This window comes from Ipomoea nil, unplaced genomic scaffold, assembly GCF_001879475.1.
Source record: "Ipomoea nil cultivar Tokyo-kokei standard unplaced genomic scaffold, Asagao_1.1 scaffold1735, whole genome shotgun sequence".
In the NCBI taxonomy this organism is placed as follows: domain Eukaryota; kingdom Viridiplantae; phylum Streptophyta; class Magnoliopsida; order Solanales; family Convolvulaceae; genus Ipomoea; species Ipomoea nil.
In genome coordinates, this window is record NW_017618163.1 from 72,927 (window position 1) to 96,593 (window position 23,667).

Sequence of the window (23,667 nt, forward strand, 5' to 3'; positions counted from 1 at the left end):
TCATGCATAACTTAAGAGTTAAAGAATAAAGATGATCACACATATAACTCATGGACTAAGTTTGCACTACGGATATAACTAAAGAACCAAAAATTCAATTTTCCCCAATTGAATTGTAAACCCAAATTCCATAAATCAAAATCAAAATCAAAATCAAATACACATACATGATAGGGATGATGAAAATATTTGAGTAAGTCAATATATAACTAATAGATTATTATATATAATTATATGGAATATAGGGAGCTAAAGACAAATTTATCACCGCTCTCCCGCCAGAGCTAAGCATTAGAAGGTGACAGCTCTTCCTTCTCTTCTCTATTATCAGTGAAATTTATCCCCGTGCCGCGAATCTTGAATAAATATTGATATGGATGAAGACAAAAATGGCCGTCTAATGAAACAGCCATGGCTGTCAAAAAAAAAAAATCAAATTTTTTGAATTTTTTTTGATGGCCATGGCTGTCTCAGACAGCCATGGCCATCATTTTTGACAGCATCGTTGTCAAAAAAATTCAAAATTTTTGAATTTTTTTTACACGGCCATGGCTATCTCAGATAGCCATGGCCATCTTTTAGGACAGCTATGGCTGCCGGGTAGCCACGGTCATCATTTTTGACAGCCGTGGTTGTCGCCGGATAGCCATGGCTGTCCTTGAATGAGTACAGCCACTTTACTGCCGGTGGTGGTATGAAGAGTTAAAAATAATAATAATAATAATAATAATAATTAAAAAGAGACACATGTCACCATTAGAAGACACATGTCACCATTAGAAGACACTAACCTGCTAAACAGGTAACTTTGGACCTAATTGAACTTTTTTACAGATTTAGGGGATTGAAATGGAGTTTTTTTTACTTAGAGGACTCAATTACACTATCCGCTTGACTTAAGGGGCCAATTTGACACTTTTTCCTATATATATACCTCTTTACTGTTCCCGCTATATTGGCCAAAGCATCTAGCTCTCCGATCAGCAATTCAAAAGCATAGCAAATCACATTAGTCGATCTCGTTTAAGTTCGACTTCTGCCATGGATTTCCGAATCCTCACCAGGAGAGAGCTCCAAGCTCTATGCAAGAAGAACAAAATTCATGCGAACATCACCAACGTTAGTTGCGATGGCGCTTGATCTCGTAAGATTTGCATCTAACACTCCAACTTAATATCATCGATTTGTATAGTTTGATATTTTTCCATATTTTGTGATGTAGATTTTTTGAACGACTGATATGAATATTATCGATTTTGATATTTTCTTGTGCGGATTTTTTATACTCATCTGAAACTAACATGAAATGATAAATGAATGAAGTTAGGATTAGTTTGTGTATCGATCAACATTTAAAATTGAGCTTGTGATGAAAGCTTTCTAGTACAATAACCTAGAGAGAGTTTTCAGCTTAGCTTGTTGATAATCGATTAATCCTTCTGTGGTTTTGTTTCAAAAGCTGTCTTACTCATTATGTGCCTATTCCAGGTGGAAGCTAAGGTATTGAAGATTTCCTGAAACTGCAATTTCATCGGTTGCAAGTCAGTCAGATATATCTCTTTTCTAATACTTAGTACTCACTTGATCTCCGAATTTTTGGTGTGATAGATAATGCAGTGCAGGTATTGACTTGAAAACAGCATCTGATGAGGGGTTCATTTGAATTTGAGAATCTAAACCTGGCCTGTTAAACAACGAATTGAACTGAACTGAAAGTTGATATGCCTAAAAGCTCTGAATTGAAGAACTAGCTAGCTACCAGTGACAACTCTGATCTAACGCAATCATTGAAAATAATGTTCGTCTATTTATTGTTTTGATTTCTTCCCTTTGTTATTTACTAAGTGCTACTGCTTCTTGGAAGTTTGTTCACATACGTGATGGGTTTTCCTGTTTGTATGATATGGTTGCAGTTGACATGCTACTGTCTAAAAAACTGGGAGGGAGAAGGGGAAGAGTTGAATGATGACAAAGCTAAGGAACTTGATAGCTCATTGGATATATGTTGAACCTGCCAATTTTGTGTTGGCTGAGAATTCCACAAATAATGGTAGGTTTATCTGATGGCCGGCAAGGAATCACATAGTGATGAATGTTTGAATCTGCCTGCAGATTCATGTGATGTTGAAGTAGGTTTGCAAGATCCACATGCCCATGTTACTCCAAAATCCTCTTCAGGGTTAGATCAGGAGGTTGCTAACAGTGACATGGCGCCTAGCGTGTTTTGCAACATTGCTTTAATCAGATAGCAGGGGAGGATTCTTCGACACCTTCAGCCCGGTGGTCAAGCCCACCACAGTTCGCCTATTGCTTTCTTTGGCGTTGTCTCGTGGATGGTCTCTTTGGCAGCTGGATGTTCACAACGCTTTCCTAAATGGGCATTTAGCTGAGCTGGTTTACCTGAAGCAGCCACCTGGCTATGTTGACCCTAGTTACCCAGATCACGTTTGTTTGTTGTAGCGGTCTCTTTATGGTTTGAAGCAGGCTCCGCGGGCTTGGTTCAAGCGCCTACATGATTTTCTTCTCTTTGTGGGGTTCAAGGCCTCTAAGACTGATGTATCGTTATTTTACTATTTTGTTGCAGGGGCACAAGTGTTTTTGCTTGTCTATGTTGTCGATATTCTGCTCATGGGCAGTGATTCAACTCTATTGTTTGATTTGTTGAAGCGTCTTGCAACAACCTTCAAGATTCGAGATCTCGGGACATCGAGTTTCTTTCTCGGAATTGAGACGGTTCCGCTAGATGGGGGCTTTATTCTTTCTCAACGCAAGTACATGGTGGATATTCTTAAGCGGGCTGGTATGGAGGTTTGTAAGCCTCTTGTTACGCCTGTTACGGCGGCCTGTTCTGGTGAGTCTTCTGATGATCCGTTTGACAATCCTACTCAATATAGGCGTTTGGCGGGTGCCCTCCAGTATTTGACTGTTACGCGCCTCGACTTGTCTTATGCCGTTAACTGCCTTTATCAGCATATGCACTCTCCCACTGTGGCGCACCCGCACTGGGTGCTTCTTAAGATGGTTTTGCAGTATGTTAAAGGCACTACTTAGTTTGGGCTGCGTCTTTGAGCTTCACCGTTGATGTCGTTGCATGCTTATTCCGATTCGGACTGGGCTAGTGATTTGGTGGATCGCAAGTCCACTTGTGGCTTTGCGGTCTATCTTGGTTGTAATCTGGTTTCGTGGGTCGCAAGCAACGCACAGTTGCTCGTTCGTCTACTAAGGCAAAATATAAAGGTCTGGCTAATGTTGCTGCTGAAGTTACTTGGGTTGTATCCCTTCTGAATGAGATTGGCTTACCCTTGCCTGGTCCTCTGTCGCTGTGGTGTGATAACTTGGGTGCGACCTACCTCTGTGCCAACCCGGTCTTTCATGCTAGCACGAAGCATGTTGAGGTCAATTATCATTTTGTCCGTGACAAGGTAGCCTCGGGTAATCTCCAGGTTCATTTTGTGTCTACGCAGGATCAAATTGTTGACATCTTCAGTAAACCGTTGTCTGCTAAGCGGTTTGAGTCGTTGTGTGAAAGCTTGCAGAGGCGTAATAGGACTCCTGTAGTTCAGTATCACTAGGACTCTATCTGTCCGTTAGAACCTCTGTATTTGTATATACTTCTACGGCATTACTATTATTGAATACAATCCATTCACTCATCCTCTTGATACAAGAATAGAACCGGATGTATAAAAGACGGCGTACAATAATGTTAAAAGGACACAAGAGAAGAGAATATAGCATTCTTTTAATGTTCTGAAGAGCCTGCTACAAAGTCTATCTATGACAACCATATCCCAACAACAACAAAAAACCAACTATGAAAGGGCAAACAATCCCCACAATTCAGATATAGAAGCTACTCAAGAACAAAATTTTGCATCCCCAAGCAAATACTAACTTCAAGAGGACAAGTTGCTGTATGAAATTTGATATAGCATGAAGAAAATGGAAAATTTCAGTTGTGCTTCTGCAGAAATCACTTAGTACTCTGCTCTGATTCTTGACAAGGAGCCAATTAGTTTGTAAAGTTGACCAAACCCTGCAGAATTTTGAGTGAAAAGATTAAGAAAACAAAACGATGTTTATTGAAAAGACTTTCCATTGAAATATGGAACAAAGATATAGGTCTTGTTTAGTAAAGAGCAACTTTACGATTCACAAATACAGATAAAAATGGGTTAGATCAATGACCAGCAAGATCATAGCTTTAAATCCTTTAATCATTTCCTTAGAGTTTAACATATTATTTTATTTTTTAGCACAAGAGAAGAGAGAGACACCAGTTCAATCTTCATTACCTAGTGAACAACCATCAAGGTTCAATTTATAGTAATGCAGATTTAAGTTTAAAGCCAGTAACAACATCTAAAGAGACTAAAGCTATGGACATTAACTTTTGAGAATAAGTGCTTACCTTCACAATGAATTAGTTTCGCCAAAATGCTACTTCTTCTTATTGAACCCAAATGCCAAAAGCCTGCGGTGAGATGGCTTAAGTTCAGCTAGACGCATCTTTCTCCTTTTTTTCCTTGATAGAGTGCTTGTATCGCCATTTGATCCCTCCAAATGTGGTTTCTCATTTTCCGTATAATTTGCCACTATTGTAGTTTCCTGATCTCTTGGCCTCTTTTTCTCATTCTTCCTGTTGTCTAGTGTCTTCCCCTGAATTAATTCTTTAATTTTCTGCTTTTGCTGGTGTCTCTTAGCTCGGGGCACCTTCCAATCCTTGTCTCGATATGCTGCCAACGTCTTTAGAGGTACATATTGATTCAACTCCTTGTCATCCAACATTAACATCTCCTCAGTACTCAAGCCGAATCTTTTAGCATTGACAGGTTTATACTTAAACCTAGTCTTTAAGTCACCTATCACATCCTCGTAATCCAACTTATAATATTCCTCCATTAATTGATCCTTAACTGCCTGCATGACAACACTAGTCTTCCTTCGCTTCTTTTTCCGCTTACCTTCTTTGGACACCCCATCTTCTTCATCTACTTGATCATCTACTGTTTCGTGCTCTTCGCCTGTATTTTCCTGGCTTTTCAAAATTCTTTCCCTAATTGATAAAAACCCATCACGTGGCTGATTCGTCTCATCCCATCCCTTTGGAAGCCCAAGTAACTCATCCTCCTTGTCAAAATCAGGCTTTTCAAGATCACCTTCATCTGCATCCTCATCACTATCACTCCCAAAGTCAGGGTTCACATCTTCTGCCTCATAGTAAGCCTCTCCAAATGCATTCTTCATCTTCTTATCATACTCCTCTGGATTGAATTCCTCTTCCAAATCATCCTCATCTAACAAGCAATCCCCATCCTCTCCAATCCCTGCAATCTCCTTAATCTTCTGAAGCTTCTCCCTCATCTCCTTCTTCTTCAAATTCTTCAGTCGCTTCAACTCCTCCTTCCTCTCCTCCTCTTCCCTTGCCATCCTCTCTTCCTTCCTCTCCCTCTGCAATTTCCTTGCATTGGTTTTCTTCCTTACCGAACCCTCTACTTTCCTTGCGTGTCCCAATACCCTATCACCAGCATTCTCTTCAAACCTGAAATTGAAATCCCTCTCAAAATCCTCCTGCTTCTCAATCTCCTCCTCATCCTCTGACAATTTAAATCCCTCGTGATCTTCCTTGCCACCCTTCTCATCACTATTCATCCACATTTCATTCCTGAAATAATCTTTCAGAAACCGGTCATTCTCATCTAACTTATCATCCTCCCCAAAATACTCATCCAACTTCTTGGAGAACTCCCCATCGTCGCCGTCGTCATCCTCAACATCCTGATCACCTCTCTCTTTTACCTTAAAGAAGTCCTCTCCATCCTGCTCATTATCCATCTCCATGTTCTCTACTGCATCCAGGAACTCCTTCCTCAGCTCCTCTTGCTCCTCTGAGTATGTCGTCACCTTCTTCTTATCCTTACCCTCTTCATCTTCATCTTCGAACTCCGGCCCCTCCTCTACCAAATGCTTAAACACTACATCTTTCAAATACATTGGCTTCTTCTTAGCCTTTTCTTTCTTCTTATCATCAGCCTCAGAATCAGGCTCGGACTCAGATTCAGACTCAAATAATTTAGCATCTTTGTTTTGCAAAATGGGGTCTTTGTTTCTGATCTTAATTAGAGCATTAAAGAACTCTGCGTCTTTTTCACTAATTGGCTTACCAAAGTCTTCGTCGTCATCATCATCTTCTGACTCCTCTGAGTCATCTTCGTCGACAAGACCCTTCTTCTTCAATTCCTCGAATCTCTGCAGGTCTTCTCTCTTCTTGTTGTGCTCGAATCGGCAAGCAAACTCCTTGTTTATCTCGATTTTGTTCAGCTTCTCTACATCATCGTCGTCGCCTTCAAATAACTTCATACCTGTATGGCTGTATCGTTTCAGGTCACTGGCAATGTCTGCAGCCACTACCCTAATTTCAAATTTCAGAAAAAGGTTAAACATTTGAACTTTTTTGTGATAAAAGCATACAATTTCTTCCTTACACCAAAAGGAGTTAATATTGCCTTAATTAGGGGTGAGCAAACGGTAAGTCTGGCTAAAACGCATTGAAAATTTTTACCATCATAACAGACCGAAATCGACCCAAGTAAATGCTACAACCTTGGTTACAGAAAAATTATACTAGTTAAACACTTAAACATACCATGATACACACCCCGTTTGAAAATTTACACACTTGATACTCCAGAATCAATTTTCTCAAACAGAGTGATACAAACACAGTGTCTCCATTCGTTATTTCTCAAAAGTTTACAATATATATATATATATATATATATATATATATATATATATTAATGAACAATTAAAGAAAACTTAAAAATTTCAAACACAATACCGCACTGTCCAGACTCCAGAATTAATTTTCAAACACTAACAACAAGAGTCCAGTGAACAAGATACGATTTTGTATGAAATATGTAAAAATTCAATGTATGAAATCCACAAAGTCGCAGCGTATAATGTATGAAATCCCTTTTAGTTTTAATATTTAAAAAATAAAATTTTACTTTGTGACTCAGTGAACTGATATTTTGCTCACCCCTAGCCTTAATCGTAGTTCAAAACAAGGAGAAGCATCTGATGCTTCGGTTATCATGTATTTTAACAATAAATGTGGGTATGCATTGGACTTTCTTATCTGGCCTAATTACTTTTGTTTGTTTTGTTACTTGCACATGTAACTGTTGTTCTTAACATTTTAATTATAATGCTATTATTTCACTTTTATTAATTCAAAGTAGTTGATTGGATTACTATGTTAGACATGTTTTTAATTTTAATGCTATTATTTCAGTTTTATTAATTCAAAGCATGTGATTACATTACTATGTTAGACATGTTTTTAATTCTAATGCTATTATTTCACTGCTATTAATTCAAATCAGTTGATTAGATTACTATGTTAGAGATTAAAACTTTTTGGCCTTGGTTTTTACCCTCTAGGCAACTCCTTGTTCTACCTTAAGTACTAAAAAAGATTCAAGATAGCAGCAGCAATATAGTTTCCTCCTAAAAATTTGCAACTCTCCCTCTCTTTTCTTCTTTTCTTGGGGAAAAGAGAATGGTATGTAACACACAAATCAATCCACGAGTATAAAATTTTGTGTCTTTAAACAAATTCTAATTCTAATTTTTTACTTCCTACTGTGTTTCTACTCCATAGAAATACATTTATCATTTTCCAAATCAAAATTAATATACTGCGTATTTGTTAATTCAATTAACATTATTTTACTTCCTACTGCGTATTTACCAAACAAGGCTAATCATTCATTATTTTAAGCAAAACATTATTTGTTTATGAAATCTTATAATTCAATTGCATCCATGTAATTGAATTTATGTATCTATTTCTGTAAAGAAGGGCAGACAATTATTTATGTATCTATTTATATATGTATCTATTTGACTCTAGAATTAATCAAACAATGTGTTCGGAGAGTAGATGAGGAAATTACCTTTGCAGTTGGAGAGCTTTCGCCGATTCGCCGTGGAGCTTTCGTCGGAGAGTAGAGATGCGGTGGAGCCTTCGTCGGAGAGTAGAGATGCGGTGGAGCCTTCGCCGGAGAGCAGAGACGCCGGCTGTGGGCTGTTGCTGGTCGGAGGGCTGCGATATGCGAGAGAGAAGAATAAGGGCTTAGGGCTGCGCTATTCCAAACCCTTAGGACTTAGGAGAAGAATGAGTAATTAATTAGTTGTGGTTTATGAACTCTAGCTACGGATTAACATTCTCTCGTTATCTCTATATATATTAAACTTCAAATCCATAATCAACATAAACTTCAAAACACACACACACTTCAAATGCCACAAATCCATAATCAACATAAACTTCAAAACAAAAAATGTCACAAATCCACAATAAATATTAAAGTTCAAAACAAAAAATGCCACAAATCAACAATCAACATTAAAGTTCAAAACAAAAAAACAAATCAATGTAAAATAACAACATTTTCTTCTTTTTTGAGTAGATAAGCTATCACTATCAATTGAATCAGTTTCATTCACACTAGACTTTTCTTCTATACCTAAAAATAAAATAAAAATATAGAAATTAAACAATATACTGAAAACATGTAATTTTCAAATATATAAATTCAATGCATATAATAATTCATCATTTAAATTCATAAATGAATAAACATATAGCTGCATAATCAAACAAACCAAATATTTAAATTATATAATAATTGCAATAAACCTATTGCAGTATAAATTATAGTATAACAGTATAAGAAATTTATACTATAACAGTATAAGGTAACAGTATAAATTAACAGTATAAGAAATTGTAATTGAATAAGAAATTGAAAATTGAATATGAAATTGAATTTGTAATTGAATATGAAATTGAATAACAGTATAAATTAACACTACAGCAAATTCTAGAATAAGAAATTGAAATTACTTTGGGAGAAGAAATTGAAATTACTTGCAGAGATTCAGTTCGCAGTCGGAGTCCAACGGACTGGAGGAGTTGCTTCGATGTTCGACGACTTTACTGCTAGTCGGATTCCAACCGGCGGCGATGTCGCGGTTGACCGGTGGACGTCGACGACTTTACTGCTAGTCGGATTCCAACGGGCGGAGATGTCGCGGTTGACCGGTGGACGTCGACGACTTTACTGCTAGTCGGATTCCAACGGGCGGAGATGTCGCGGTTGACCGGTGGACGTCGCAGACGATCGTCACCTCGGTTCTCAAAGTGGGTTCGCCGCAGATGATCGCCGGAGACGTAGACGGCCAGACGTAAACTGGGTTCTCACTTCTCAGTCGCAATTCTCAAACTCTCTGTTCAAAGTCGCGATTCTCAGACGTAGATCGCCCTACAGGGTTACAGACTCCAGTGAATGTGAACATTTGGATATTAAATGGGCCAGCTCAACAATCCAATGAGTTGGCCCAACTCAATCCAATAACCGTATAGGGGCAACCCAATGAGCTTACTTTTTTATTGGATTGATTTTGCGAATTTTAACCCTGCAATTTTTAGGACTTATTGGGCCAGTCCATTAGTCCTGGACTAAATTGAGGGCAAATTATGCCCTGGAAACGTGTTCACCGTGAATGGTGAACACAAGGCCAAACGACGTCGTTTTTAGGCAAAAAAAAAAACAAAAATTGCGGATGTGGAGTTAACGGCGTGCGTTGATCAAATTATGAATTTTCTGTTATGAGATTATGAATGTAATGAAAATTCATAATCTCATAACAGAAAAAATTCATAATCGCATAACATAAAATTCATAATCTCATAATAGAAAATTCATAATCTCATAACTGAAAATTCATAATCTTATAACAGAAAATTCATAATCTCATGGTTCCAAAGTGAATCTGTAGGAATGGTTCCAAAGTGAATGTGCAGGCATGGATTCATAATTTATGAATGTCCGTGATTTCGGACGGGAATGTGTAGGAATGGTTCCAAAGTGAATGTGCAGGCATGAATTCATAATTTATGAATGTCCGAAATAGAAAATTCATAATCTTATAACTGAAAATTCATAATCTTATAACAGAAAATTCATAATCTTATAACAAAAAATTCATAATCTCATGGTTCCAAAGTGAATGTGTAGGCATGGTTCCAAAGTGAATGTGCAGGCATGAATTCATAATTTATGAATGTCCGTGATTTCGGACGGGAATGTGTAGGAATGGTTCCAAAGTGAATGTGCAGGCATGAATTCATAATTTATGAATGTCCGAAATTATTTGATCTCTGAGAGCGATTTGCAGGCCTGTGGTGTTGTTTGATCTCACAACAGATATCACTTGTGGGTCTGTGTGCTCTCCAAACCCTATCAACTTTCTCTCTTCTTCTTGAAGCTCTGGGCATGGTGGATAGTGGTTCACCCTCAAACAACTATCATTCTTCTCATCCTTTATAAGCCTGCTCAGCACATTCCTTGGCTCAATCTTCAGCCCTTCTGCTATTAGTTCCAACACTTGGCAGCTCATCTTCCTCACTGCTCCAACATACTCATGCACAACCTTCCTACATTTATATATTCATGCCCAAATTATATAAACCAATTAAATATTATATGGGGAGTACAACCACTTATGGTGTCTCGATGGGAAGATTATTAGAGCATCACCGATAGTTGTAGTTTTTGAGAAGTTTTTACATGTATGACTAGAAAAGAGAAGATGGGAGAAGAGGAAAAAAAGAAAAGAAAATCTGAAAAAAAAAAACAAAAAATTAAAGATTTATGTGTCGGGTTGGGTTCGACATTTGCGCTTCATGTGAGGCAAACTTCCTTATCTTCTTTTTTAGGTGGAGTCCACCGAGTTGACAGAAACCTTGGTCCTTCAGCAAAGACCAATGTTCCTCTCTCTCCTCTCGCTCTCTCCTCCACTAATGGGGATGTCCATCTCACAATATTCATTATGTTACAATTCAAATAATTTATTCTCTTTGTCTCATTTTGTCTGTCTTGTTTACTATTCATTGATCAAAGCAACTCTTTATTTATTGCTTATTTTCTTTAGTAATTTTAATTATTTTTAAATTTGACTTTTTTTTTTGTGTTTAATATTACTTTTAATGTAGTTTTTAAATATCCTAAATTTAATATTATGAAAAATTGAATTAAAAATAACTTCGTCTCGTTAACGAATCAGACAAAAACAATGGGATGGAAATGAGTATGAATTAAGTTGTGCCCGATATATATGGATACCTTAAGATTTCACATTAAATATGTTTGTATTGATTTTAATTTTTCCTATTGTGAAAAATGGTCGTGAATGAAAAGAAAAAAAAAAAAGGTGACATCATAAAACGAAAGAAAAAATGTTTTCTTTCCATTCTAAAATTATTAGAATTATTACAATGAATATAAGTCTAATTAATGATAAATGTTGAATATAGTATATTTATATTTATATTTATAATATAAGTATGAAAAAAGCAAAAAGTTCTCAATTTGAATTTCTCATCTTCACCCTAAAAAATATTTGACTCACTTGGTGTAAGAAATGAATATTAAAAAGAAAATTGTTGGGTGTTAGTTTGAAGGGTCAAATCTAGCATCATACTCTCTATCATTCATTGTTACGCAAACATAAAGAAATAAAGTTGTTCATGCTGTCTGAATCAAGACCATTACCCAAAAGTTATAATTAATAGCTAAAGACGACATAGCTTTATTTCTCTATACTTGCATAGTAGTCACTATCACATTTTGATGGCATGATGCAATTAAACCTACCAAATAACTTTATTCATATTCAACAATGATTATCACATTTTGATTGGTTTAATTTACTTTATTTTTTAAGCATCAATTATTGGAGGTCGGTTAAATTGCACACATGCATGCTTCAATTGTAAAGAGTTTTTTTTTTTTTTTTTTTTTTTTTTTTTTTGCAAATAATGTAAACTCGACTAATTAGACCCATGGTGAAATATAGAGACATTTATTGATCATTTTTGACTAGTGAAGTGACATTGGCTTCCCCGTGTATGCAAGACACGTAGCCAACATGTCTAGGTCCCGGCATGTGCTCCCTTCAACTCTTTATAAAAGATGTATTATTTAATGTCTTGAGGATGGACTTTTGGGGATAGACTAAAAGAACGCTCAAGTTCAGAAACATCCGATCCACTGTATAACTGCCTAAGTACGTATATTCACACCGTGTATAGTACCCCTATGTATTTATCACATCATTGGTGATCGAATACTAAGTTTACTTTATACAAAGTAAAAATCTTTTTGACTTATCTTTTTTTAGTTGCAGTCTATCGTAATCAAAAGTTCACATTCACTTATTAAAAGATCCCAAAAAAAAAAAAAAAAAAATCAAATAAGTGAGTTTTGAGTGGTCAACACAAACTCAAGCATCTTTCTTGAGTTTAGGCAGAGGAATATAATGGGTGGTTGTGTTAGGCAAGAAAGGAATAATATGAAACCGGCCATCTAATGTTGGTTCATGATGGGCTGATGGAAGTGTTTGATTTTCTTCACCTTGAATTGATATATTGCTTTTCATTTTTCAATACTACTTTTCAACTTGGCTTACTTGTAGATTTACCTTACCTCGAACAACACCATTAGTAAGATTTATTTTTGACTTTTTTGCGATGTTTCTCTCCATCGTTATAATATAAATCATGGTCAACCTTGTAAAATAGACTACTAATATAAGATACATTTTTAATATACTAAAAGTTCATTTAATACATTAAATATTAATTTTTGGATGGTTCATTAATAATGAACTTTCAGTACACAATATAAATTTCTCTTTTTCCTAGAGAAAGGAGAGATGAGAGAAGTAGGCCAAGGCGGGAAGTAGGGTCCTCGACCCCGCTGTCGCCCATGTTCCACGATTTTTAGTTTTATTATTTTATTATTATTATTATTATTATTATTATTATTATTATTATTATTATTATTATATTTTTTGTTGTTATTGTCATCTCCGCCCTTGTGGGGTTGGGACCAAAATTTTCAATCATGTTAGAGTTGAATTTTTACAACCATTATACCATGGACCATGGTCCACTTTACAAAGTAGACTACTAACATAAAATGTTCATTTTTAGTAAATTGAATGTTCATTTGTAATATATTGTACTTTTTAAAAAGTTCATTATTTGTGTGTTGAAAGTTCATTTTTAAGTATACTACCTCTAAATGAACATATATACGTGATCTATAGTATAATTTGCCAAATTTTCATCCCTAGAGAGATTAGAGAAATGGTGGGGTTTTATATGCTCAATAAGGATTCTTTTGTCAGACTTCTTTAAAAAAAAAAAAAGTCACGCGACTAGTGGTTGCTAATTCTGTATTTTTCCTTTTTAATACACTCTAACTTATCAACGACAGAGCATCTGGGAGGGTGTAAATCATGGTAACTCAACCCCCTCACTTTGAGAGGTTACTCCCACACTGCCTCTAGTGAGAGGCGATCCCTGGTCATTCTTTCCAACTTTCACCTATATGACCAGTTGAGCTGTCCATGCGGGCCTATAGAGTACATTCTTATTATGACAAAAGGTTGACTCGCCCACCCTAGACACCCCCACACCCCGACTCGACAATTTAATAGCAAATTTGACTTTTAGTACATTCTTCTATTAATATAAAAAATCTAATGTATGAAATGTTGTCTCATTATACATTTTTTTTATTTGATTGCTACAATATAAATGACAAATATGTAATTTTATCACTTAACTAAAATAGTTTATGGGGGATGTTACATGTTGGGACAAGAGGATTGAATATTTACATGTTTGTCATCATTGTTAAAAGTGGAATCACAGAAATTTAAACAATATATGACTAATTGTTGCAAGCAAATTAAAGTTAATATGTAATGTAGTAAAATTAAAAGAATATGACTAAATATAATAATGTCACAATAATTTAAAAATTAAAAGTAAAATTTTCTTGAAATCATGTTTCCATATAATATAATATAATTTGTAATTTTTCGTGTTGCACTTGTATATATGTTCGGACATTATGCCCCCAGCGCGCGCGCTCACGCGCGCTCACACACACACACGCGCGCACACACACACACACACACACACACACACACACACACACACATATATATATATATATATATATATATATATATATATATATATATCAATTAATTAATGCATATTTCAAATAATACAATTGATGAATGTGTCCACTACAATAACTAAAACACAACACCTCAAATAATTGAGAACAAATACATGCCTGTATAAAGAGAGACTAACAACCTACAAAGAATTGAAGAATCACACACAACACTATAATCTCATTAAAGCTGTTATTAGAATATCAAAATAACTCTTTGTGATTTACTTTTTTTCTTTTCAAATTTTCTTGTAATGTTTTCCTTCGATTTTAAAATTGTTTAAATTTTTTTTTTATTTTTGTGTTTAAAGCAACTTGTAATATAACTCTTGGTATACAAACTTTATTAATTAACTAGTTTTTTACGCGCATTGCGCGATTGGGATAATGCCCAATGTTTTTTTTAATAAGTACTTTAAAGTATATAAATGCAAGATTATATTGAAATTGTTCATGCATAGATAATTGAATGTTGAATTTGCGTATTTAAATAGGTAATTCTAAGTTTACAAATGCAAGATAATATAGTCAAGATTGGTTATAATTGTCAATAAAATAATTATATGTATTGGTATGATTGAAACCAAATACGTGACATAAGGGAGAGCAAATAAAAATTAGGGCATTAAATATATGTATACCCTTAGGTCATTTTACATGTTAATCTAAACAGCTAAATTTTTTAAATATTTTTTTACCAACCATTGATATAATTCATTAGTTAAATCCGCTAATATAATCTGCTAACTGTTGATTGTCAAACAATGACATTGCGAGATAGTTCTCACTTCAATTTGTTGTGTGATTTGAATACTCTCTTTGTTAACAAATCTCACAAGTAGTTAATATGATTGGCTTTATTAATTATATTTTTAAAATTTTTTCATGGTATTAATAAAATACTTGGTAAATAAATATATAGCATTATTTTGTATTATAACTTTGATAGTTAATTAAAAACATAGTGCACAAAAAAGATAATAGACAATGTAGTGAATATAATCAATTTATGAATTTGAATGTAAAGAATTTTTACATTCGAGAAAAATAAAGACAATATAACTAATAAAATTATTTCTCTTAATTAATTTATTGATAATGAATAATTTTTTTTTTTAATAAAGACATTGTAGAGACAATGAAGCGAATATAATCAATTGATGAATTTGAATATAAAGAATTTTTATATTGGAGAAAAATAAAAACAATATAACTAATGAAATTATTTTTCTTATTTAATTTATTGATAATGAATAATTTTTTTTTTTGAATAAAGACATTGTAGACACGTAATTCTAAATTAGAGAAATACATATGAATTATTTTTTGTTATAGCTACTAAATTATTATTTAATTTAATAATAGTAAAATAGAGTACTAATTATGCCAACTTTAATTGAGGTGGGGTTTGAACTTAAGACCTTTCTTATTGAAATCAATGAGTAAGTTAACGGTGAACTAACAGAAATTAACGGAAAAGATAATATTTAATGGAAAAGTTAACAGATAATCATATTCATTAAGGATAAATTAGGAAATCTTAAGAAAAAATTAAAATCTGATCAATATGTACCATTCATTTGATTAAAAAAATTGACCGCCATTTTTTCTACCCATTATAGGCCTAACGTAATATACTAAAATTTTATTATTAGTATACTGAAAGTTCATTTTAAGTGATATACCAAATAATAAACCTTAGTACACTAAAAATAAACCTTTAAAAAATAACATTCAGTATATTAAAAATAAATCTTATGTCAATGATCCTCGATATATTGATTGTTTGTTCATGGGGACGACTGTCCTAGCTAGGACCAATCCTCTACAAGAGAAATCCCTAAGCTTAGGTCTTTTTTGTCTCGAGTCGGTTTCGAGCTAGTTTAATCTTAAACTAATATCTAGCTCCCCAGTTGATATGATCAAAACATTTCAATTTAAGAATATATATATAGAGGAGGAATAAAAGACATTAAAAATCTGAAATTAAACAATATGTATGAAGTAGCGGTTTTAGTCCCTCGAGAACTATTTTTTTTACCATCAATTGGTCACTTAATAAATTAAAGTGGTTGATTTGATCCTTCAAAAATTAAAATTGTCATTTTATACATAACTTAAGGGTTAAAGATAGTCACACATATATAACTTATGAACTAAGTCTATACTACATATATAACTAAAGAACCAAAAATTTAATTTTCCCTAATTGAATTGTAAACCCAAATTCCATAAATCAAAATCAAAATCAAATACACATACATGATAGGATGATGAAAATATTTGAGTAAGTCAATATATAACTAATACATTATTATATATAATTATGTGGAATATAGGGAGCTAGAGAGGAAGTTTTTTAATTATTTTCTTCTCAAAAATGCCCAGTCTGTTGTCCCCCAACCTTGTCTTGTAAGCTGACTTCTTGTATTCAGACCATGTGAATTCTCTGTACAAACTTTCTTCTCCTTCTTCCATCAAACAAGGCAAAGGTGCTATCTTTTCACTCAATGGGGGCCCTCCAAAGTATATCATTGACACTCTGCCCTTCAAACTGTCAGCTAAAACTCTGTGTCTTACACTCCTGAACCTCCCATTAGTCAGTACCTGCATGCATGTTACCACCAACAATAATTTATTATTATCTAATAATAATAAATAGAATATCATCAAATTGTATCTGTTATGTTACTTTATACTTTCATTTTGCTTTCTCCTTTCTGCTTTCCACTTTTTAATGGTCAACATTCTTTGTTTTTTAACAAATAATTTTAGAATGTATAATTTTGAAAAAGTCTACAATGTTGGGTGACACCGGTGTCATTTTATATAAGTACAAGTCAAAAGTTTTGAGTAATACAATATACAAGAGTTATTAGTGCCTTTTTTTTTTTATTTTTATTTCAAAGTTATAAGATAATAACCAATTCAACTCCGGCCTGTATTATGAACATTACTATTTTTAGCCATTAAGTTTTTAATGAAGCGACGCTTTTTATTCTTCCGTTAAGAGATTTTGTAATTTTTTTTATTGATGTTTAAAAATATTACTCCATAGTTAATAAGAGTTATTAATGAAAATTTACTTGAACATAAGATTAGGGAAATGATCTCTTCATAAAAATTCTCAAATAGCTAGCTTATGTTAGTCATATGCTTTGTGTGAGAGTGATTGATTAGTACTTTAATTTGATTTACAAGCTAAGGAAGTCTACGACCATTATTTAAATGTGTGCTATGGGTAACGCTCGTCTTATAATCTTAACTGGTAAATAATTAAAAGGAGGTAATAAATCAACCTTAGTCGCCCATATATAGCTGACCAACTTAAACCAAGAAAGTCAATAGACAGCTCCTATTGAGAGACAAACTTAGAACTTTGTAGTTACTTAGTTAGTCAACTGTCTGACTAACTTTACTGGGACGGCGTAACAAGATTGAATAGTACTTTGGACATACAAGAATTGGTCTAGCTTGTGACTTATTCCAAGCACTCATGCACCCCCACAAGTAACTCATGCCCAAAGTGGACAGATGTCTTGTGCGCACCGACATTTGGCACTGTCTGTTGAGTCATTGAGTCACTGTGCATGGCTGGAAATTATGGAATTTCTGACCACCTGAAAGTGATCTTAAATCAAGTCGAAAGCCTTGTTCCAATCATTTTTGGTATTCGGAAAAACTTTGTTGCTATTTCCGACCACTTTTTGTTTTCGACTTGATTTAAGATCACTTTCAGGTGGTCGGAAATTTCATAATTTCCAGCCGTGGTGATTTACATCCTCCCAAATGCTGGGCAGGGGTGTGGGGACCCTTGGATTTAGAGATTCAACCTTTTAGGAGAAGAAGTAACATATAAAACACTATATATATGTTTGAAGAGTTGATTGAGGCAATTCAAATAAAATGATTGAATTTACTACCTGGAGGGAATCACCAACATCAATGAAAAATGAGGATTGATCTGGTGGGACAGACAGCCATGTCCCATCTCTGAGAGCGATTTGCAGGCCTGTGGTGTTGTTTGATCTCACAACAGATATCACTTGTGGGTCTGTGTGCTCTCCAAACCCTATCAACTTTCTCTCTTCTTCTTGAAGCTCTGGGCATGGTGGATAGTGGTTCACCCTCAAACAACTATCATTCTTCTCATCCTTTATAAGCCTGCTCAGCACATTCCTTGGCTCAATCTTCAGCCCTTCTGCTATTAGTTCCAACACTTGGCAGCTCATCTTCCTCACTGCTCCAACATACTCATGCACAACCTTCCTACATTTATATATTCATGCCCAAATTATATAAACCAATTAAATATTATATGGGGATGAAAATTCGTAGTCACTGATTTGTACTGAGTACAACCACTTATGGTGTCTCGATCAGGAGATTATTAATTAGAGCATTGTCAATAGTTAGGGACGGAGCCAGAAATTAGGTTGAGGGGGCGAAGAAGTAGGGACAAATTCAGAAATTTTTTCCAAGGCGAAACATTAAAACAAAAGAGATAATTTTTAAAAAAAAAATAAATTACCTAAGAAATATAGTTGTAAATATTGTTGGATATGGGCGAAAAATAAAACACATCGAAACTTTATAACAATATTCATAATAAAATATGAAACATAATTAATTTGAATTAAAAACACTATAAAAATATGTTGATGCTAAAGGATTGGAACTATGAAACATAATTAAGTTGAATTAAAAAATACTATAAAAGTATGTTGATACTAAGATTTAACCCCTGACCTTTACAATTGTTAAACATATGCTCAACCAACTAATCTAACTCATTTTTGTTGACATTTAGTAGTTTTTTTATACTAATACTAAAACATGTACTATATATACATACAAAGATTATATATGAGGTGGGGGTGGGGTGAGGGGGGCAGCCTCCCCCTGCCCCCCCCCCCCCTCCCTTTTGGCTCCGTCTCTGCCAATAGTTGTAGTTTTTGAGAAGTTTTTGCACTGTGACTAGAAAATAGAAGATGAAAAGGGAGAGAAAAAAAATAATAAAATAATAAAATTTGAAAAATAAAAATAAAAATTAAAAAAAAAAAGTTTAAAGATTTATGCACCTAGCTGGGCACGATATAAAAATCCACTAATGAGCATTCCCTTATCTCAAAGTATTCATTACAATTTAAATAATTATTTATTCTCTCTGTCTCATTTTACATGTCTGGTTTATTATTTATTGGTTAAACCAACTCTTTATTTATTGCTTATTTGCTTTACTAATTTTAATTATCTTTAAATTTGACTTCTTTTTTTTTTTTTTTTTTTTTTTGTGTGTGTTTAATAATACTTTTAATGTAATTTCTAAATATCCTAAACTTAGTATATGAAAAATTGAATTAAAGATAATTTGAGTCAAACCTCGAAATCAGATAATATATATACCTTAAAATTTTTCATTAAATTTGTTTGTATTGATTTTAATTTTTTTATTGTGCAAAATGGTAGCGAATGAAAAGAAAAAAAAAAAGTGACGTCATAAAACGAAAGAAAAAATATTATCTTTCCATTCTAAAATTATTAGAATTATTAGAATGAATACAAGTCTAAATGTCTAATTAATGATAAATGTTGAATATAATATATTTATACTTATAGTATGAAACAAGCAGAAAGTTCTGAATTTGAATTTCTCATGTCACCCTAAAAAATATTTGACTCACTCGCGTTTATAATAACTGATGCTACACTCCCGTTTTAAATTCACTCAATAATATATATATATTATCTAGCTTCAAATTTGAAAAACAGCCTGCGAATCAAGTTTTTTTATAGCATTGCTATGAAAGTTGTTTCTATGTTTGATTGTAAAAAATGTTTAATCATTCCATTGATATTTATTGTAAACGTTTCAACCTATGATTAATGAATTAGCTTCTTTATTTTCATAAAAAAAAAACAAATTAATTCATGAGTAATTAATGAATATAAAAAAAAAATTGAACTGTTAAAACATGATGTAAGAAATAATATTAAAAAGTAAATTGTTGGGTGTTAATTTGGATGATCAAATCCAGCATCATATATACTCTCTAGTATTCATTGTTACACAAACATAAAGAAATAAAGTTGTTCATTCAGTCAGAATCAAACACTTACCACTACGCAAAAGTTATACTTAATAGCTAAGAGGACGTAACTTTATTTCGCTATACTTGCATAACAGTCAGTATCACGTTTTGATGACATGATGCTATACTCAACTTTCTAAGCCATCGCCCAACACCATCACTACTAACTATAGCTTTTGACATAGATATTAGATAATTAAGCACTTGACCCTGACATAATTTTTTAGTAAACTTACCAAAAAAGTTGAGAGTTGCCAGGGAAGGTGAGGGAATAATTGGTGAGTTGAGGGTTGGCATTGAGGAGAAGGTATTCAACCCAACCCACATCTCCATTGGGGCCAATGCTCTTATTGCCATAGCCAAAGGGATTGGGAGGAGCAGCTTGGAATTGGTCCTTTTCATGCTGAGGCAACCCAAAGAAGCTAACAGCCTCAGCCTCCAGTTTGGCCACAGCTTCAAAGGGAACACCATGGTTGACAACCTTAAAGAATCCCAATTCTTGGCAAGCCTTAACTATGATGTTCTTGGCCTCAGGGTCCTGCAGGTCTACCACTGGAATCCCATTGAAGTGGGTGGGGGTGGGGGTGGGCTTGCATGTGTTTATGTATGACAAGTTTTCAAGAAGTGGCTGAGACAAAACCACCATAACTACTGAAAGTTGGGATGGATTGGAGAGTTTTAAATTTTCTGTGGGTTTTGAGGGAATGGGTAGTGGTTGAATGGAATGGTGAGTTTAAATAGGGTGTGATGGGTGATATGATGATGCAATTAAACCTACCTAATAACTTTATTCATATTCAACAATGATTATCACATTTTGATTGGTTTAATTTACTTTATTTTTCAAGCATCAATTATTGGAGGTCGGTTAAATTGCACACATGCATGCTTCAATTGCAAAGAGTTTTTCTTTTTTTTTTTTTTTTTTTTTTTTTTTTTTTTTTTTTTTAAAGAAAAAAAAGAAGCTTTTTATGCTATATTATAAGTTCAAAGTCATGTTTGGTTCGCAGAAAAATAATTTTTTTTTCTCAACAATTTTTTGAATGAGTAAATTCTCTGGGAAAGTTTTTTCTTAGAGTTTCAATTCGTAGAATATGAGGGGATTGGGAAAAAAATCCTTTTGGTAACTTATTATCAAAATCAAGAGCTTATCATTACACCAATGACTATGGTTAGTATCGAATTGAATGTGCAATTTTATTTTCTTATACTTGTGTAATAGTTAGTACCGCATTCGATGGTATGATACTAGACTTGGACTCCAAGCCTTTGCGAAACATCCACTTATATTAGTTTTTTTTTCTTTTTTTTTTTTGGGGGGGGGGGGGGGTGGGGGGGCTTCTTTATGAACTTTTGGTAGTTTTCCATCAACCAAATAATGTAATATATAAAAAAAATCTTCTTTTATTTCTTTTCCATGAAATTTAATTTCATTCCTTGTATTTTTTTTTTTTTTTTGGGAGAATTGCTAGTGTTTCCATATACTTGCGTAGTGAAATCTCCATCAAAGTACATGTCAGGATTAAGTGTTTATTATTATGTCAAAAATTATAGTTAGTCATTAAGACTTATGTAACAACTAAACTATATTTTAATGACAAAATGCTATATTTGGCTTTCCAAGTCTCGTGCGAACATGTATTCTATGTAGCTCATCTATTTCTACCCCATTGTAAATTTTGGAGTGCATATATTATTGGAGTAAATCTATTTCTCCAATCTATGTTTCAACTCTAAGTTCTAAACTTGTAATTTTGACTTGTTCAAAATAGATGTTATTAACTATGTCCCTTCAATTAATCTTAAAGATTTTTCTAGGATTGGAGGCGGTACAAACTATACTATAAAAAGGAAACCAATATACCTTGCTAGCTTAGTCATGGCAAGTTGGCAAATCTTCTTGGGAATTATCTTTATTCCATAGAGGGTGTAATTTATTTTAAATGAATGTTTGATACTATATATGGGTATATTATGAATTATAATTAAATAGTACACAAATATGCAAAAAATTAAGAACAAGTAAATCATTGATGCAATTAATAATAATAATAATAATCTATTTTAATAGAGAAATACTGTGAAATTTTCTTATGCGATAGAGATCTCAAAAATATAATATATTTTTAACAAGAATGTAGTACATTACAGCGAAATATTTTTTTTTATGGGTCAATAAGTGTTAATTTTCATTAAAAAATATTAATTTTTTCATTAATATTTTTCAATGAAGTAATACTTTTTTTTTTTAATAATAAAAATGTAATATTTGTTGACTCATAAAAAATATTACATTTTTGTTAAAAAAGTATTACTGATGGGAGTCAACCGGGTTGGACGAGTTTCATCCCCGGCTCAATTCGACACGTGGCGATGTGGTTTACCATAGAAGGATGCGGTTAAATGGTTAATTTCCACCTACTTACTCACCAATTGGTTTTAAGTAGAATATAACAATTAGTTAAGCAAAGAACTATGTGGTTAAGCGTGCTCAACTTACGGCAATCGCAGCGATAAGATCCATCAATTACATATTTGACATCTGTATCACACAAGTTTTTGTGATTATAATATCAGCCAAAAAGACTTAAATATGACTTCTTTTGTTCCATTTTATGTGCATTGTTCGGTTAAGGATGCTTAACTAAAGTTATTTTTAATTCAATTTTTCATAATATTAAATTTAGCATTATGATATAAAATTTAATTATTTAGAAACTGCATTTAAAAAAAAAAACTATTAATCACAAAAAAAATTAAAAATACAAAAAAAAAAAAAGTAAAGAAAAAAAAAGATGATTTGACCAACAAAGTAAAATATGATAGATGTTTTATTTATGACCAAATCAACTTTTTAAAAACACTTAAGTGATCCCAACTTTGTCGGATTAAATATAAGTCCACAGGACCCCTCTCCTAGAGTCACTATGGAGGTAAATCGTGAGTTGCGCATTCAGCCCAGTGGTCAGATCCTTATATTCATTTGCGCACAAGGAATCCAATTCAGACCTTCCATCATCCTTAAACCTTTTTTCCATACATGTTTCCAATGAGATTCGAATCTTCATATTACCGCATCCAATCATGACCTTTAAGTCAGACGAAAAACCAACCATACTAAGCCTCAGGTCTCATATTATCAACTTTAAACAATATCAATAAACTGATATGGTATTCCAAGAATACCGACTTCATGTTAATCGTCTCAATTTTGTTTAACTTTACAAAGTCTTCAGTGGCTAATTGATCTGAGGGTGTAATTATATTGGTTCTTCACATTTTTTTTTAATCTTTGAAAAATAAATATCCCAATAGTATTTATTACCAATAAATAAATATAAGGGGAAAAAGTGTCTTGTCCGGAAAGAAATGATCGAGGTGGTCCCGTGTGTTTTCGTATCAGAGTATCATGAGTTAGATTTTTGTTAATATCTTTCTAATCGAGTCCGTCACATACACAAAATCTT

General features: G+C 33.5%; 3 protein-coding genes across 5 annotated transcripts; 1 reads left to right on the plus strand and 2 right to left on the minus strand.

The window, feature by feature from the left end:
- Positions 1-980: 980 nt before the first annotated feature.
- On the plus strand, positions 981-3,798 carry LOC109192028 (uncharacterized mitochondrial protein AtMg00810-like). Of its 2 annotated transcripts, none has more exons than XM_019342654.1 (5): positions 981-1,144; positions 1,489-1,541; positions 1,623-1,798; positions 1,914-2,050; positions 2,585-3,798. In XM_019342654.1, the coding sequence occupies exons 4-5, from the start codon at positions 1,963-1,965 to the stop codon at positions 3,049-3,051; spliced, it is 555 nt and encodes a 184-aa protein (XP_019198199.1). In that variant the 5' UTR covers positions 981-1,144; positions 1,489-1,541; positions 1,623-1,798; positions 1,914-1,962; the 3' UTR covers positions 3,052-3,798. The 2 variants fall into 2 exon arrangements, with proteins under 2 accessions (XP_019198199.1, XP_019198198.1); XM_019342653.1 differs by having other exon boundaries at positions 1,489-1,500; positions 1,609-1,798.
- LOC109192026 (protein KRI1 homolog) lies at positions 3,606-9,058 on the minus strand. Of its 2 annotated transcripts, XM_019342650.1 has the most exons (4): positions 8,942-9,058; positions 7,965-8,113; positions 4,412-6,407; positions 3,606-4,036 (listed from the first exon to the last, which is right to left on the minus strand). In XM_019342650.1, the coding sequence occupies exon 3, from the start codon at positions 6,358-6,360 to the stop codon at positions 4,441-4,443; it is 1,920 nt and encodes a 639-aa protein (XP_019198195.1). In that variant the 5' UTR covers positions 6,361-6,407; positions 7,965-8,113; positions 8,942-9,058; the 3' UTR covers positions 3,606-4,036; positions 4,412-4,440. The 2 variants fall into 2 exon arrangements, with proteins under 2 accessions (XP_019198195.1, XP_019198196.1); XM_019342651.1 differs by lacking the exon at positions 8,942-9,058 and having other exon boundaries at positions 4,412-6,412; positions 7,965-8,112.
- A 7,256-nt stretch (positions 9,059-16,314) lies between these two features.
- Positions 16,315-20,895, minus strand: LOC109192027 (gibberellin 2-beta-dioxygenase). Its single transcript, XM_019342652.1, has 3 exons — positions 20,437-20,895; positions 18,032-18,377; positions 16,315-16,715 (listed from the first exon to the last, which is right to left on the minus strand). Exons 1-3 carry the CDS (start codon positions 20,844-20,846, stop codon positions 16,452-16,454), a joined length of 1,020 nt encoding a protein of 339 aa, XP_019198197.1. The 5' UTR covers positions 20,847-20,895; the 3' UTR covers positions 16,315-16,451.
- Positions 20,896-23,667: the final 2,772 nt, after the last annotated feature.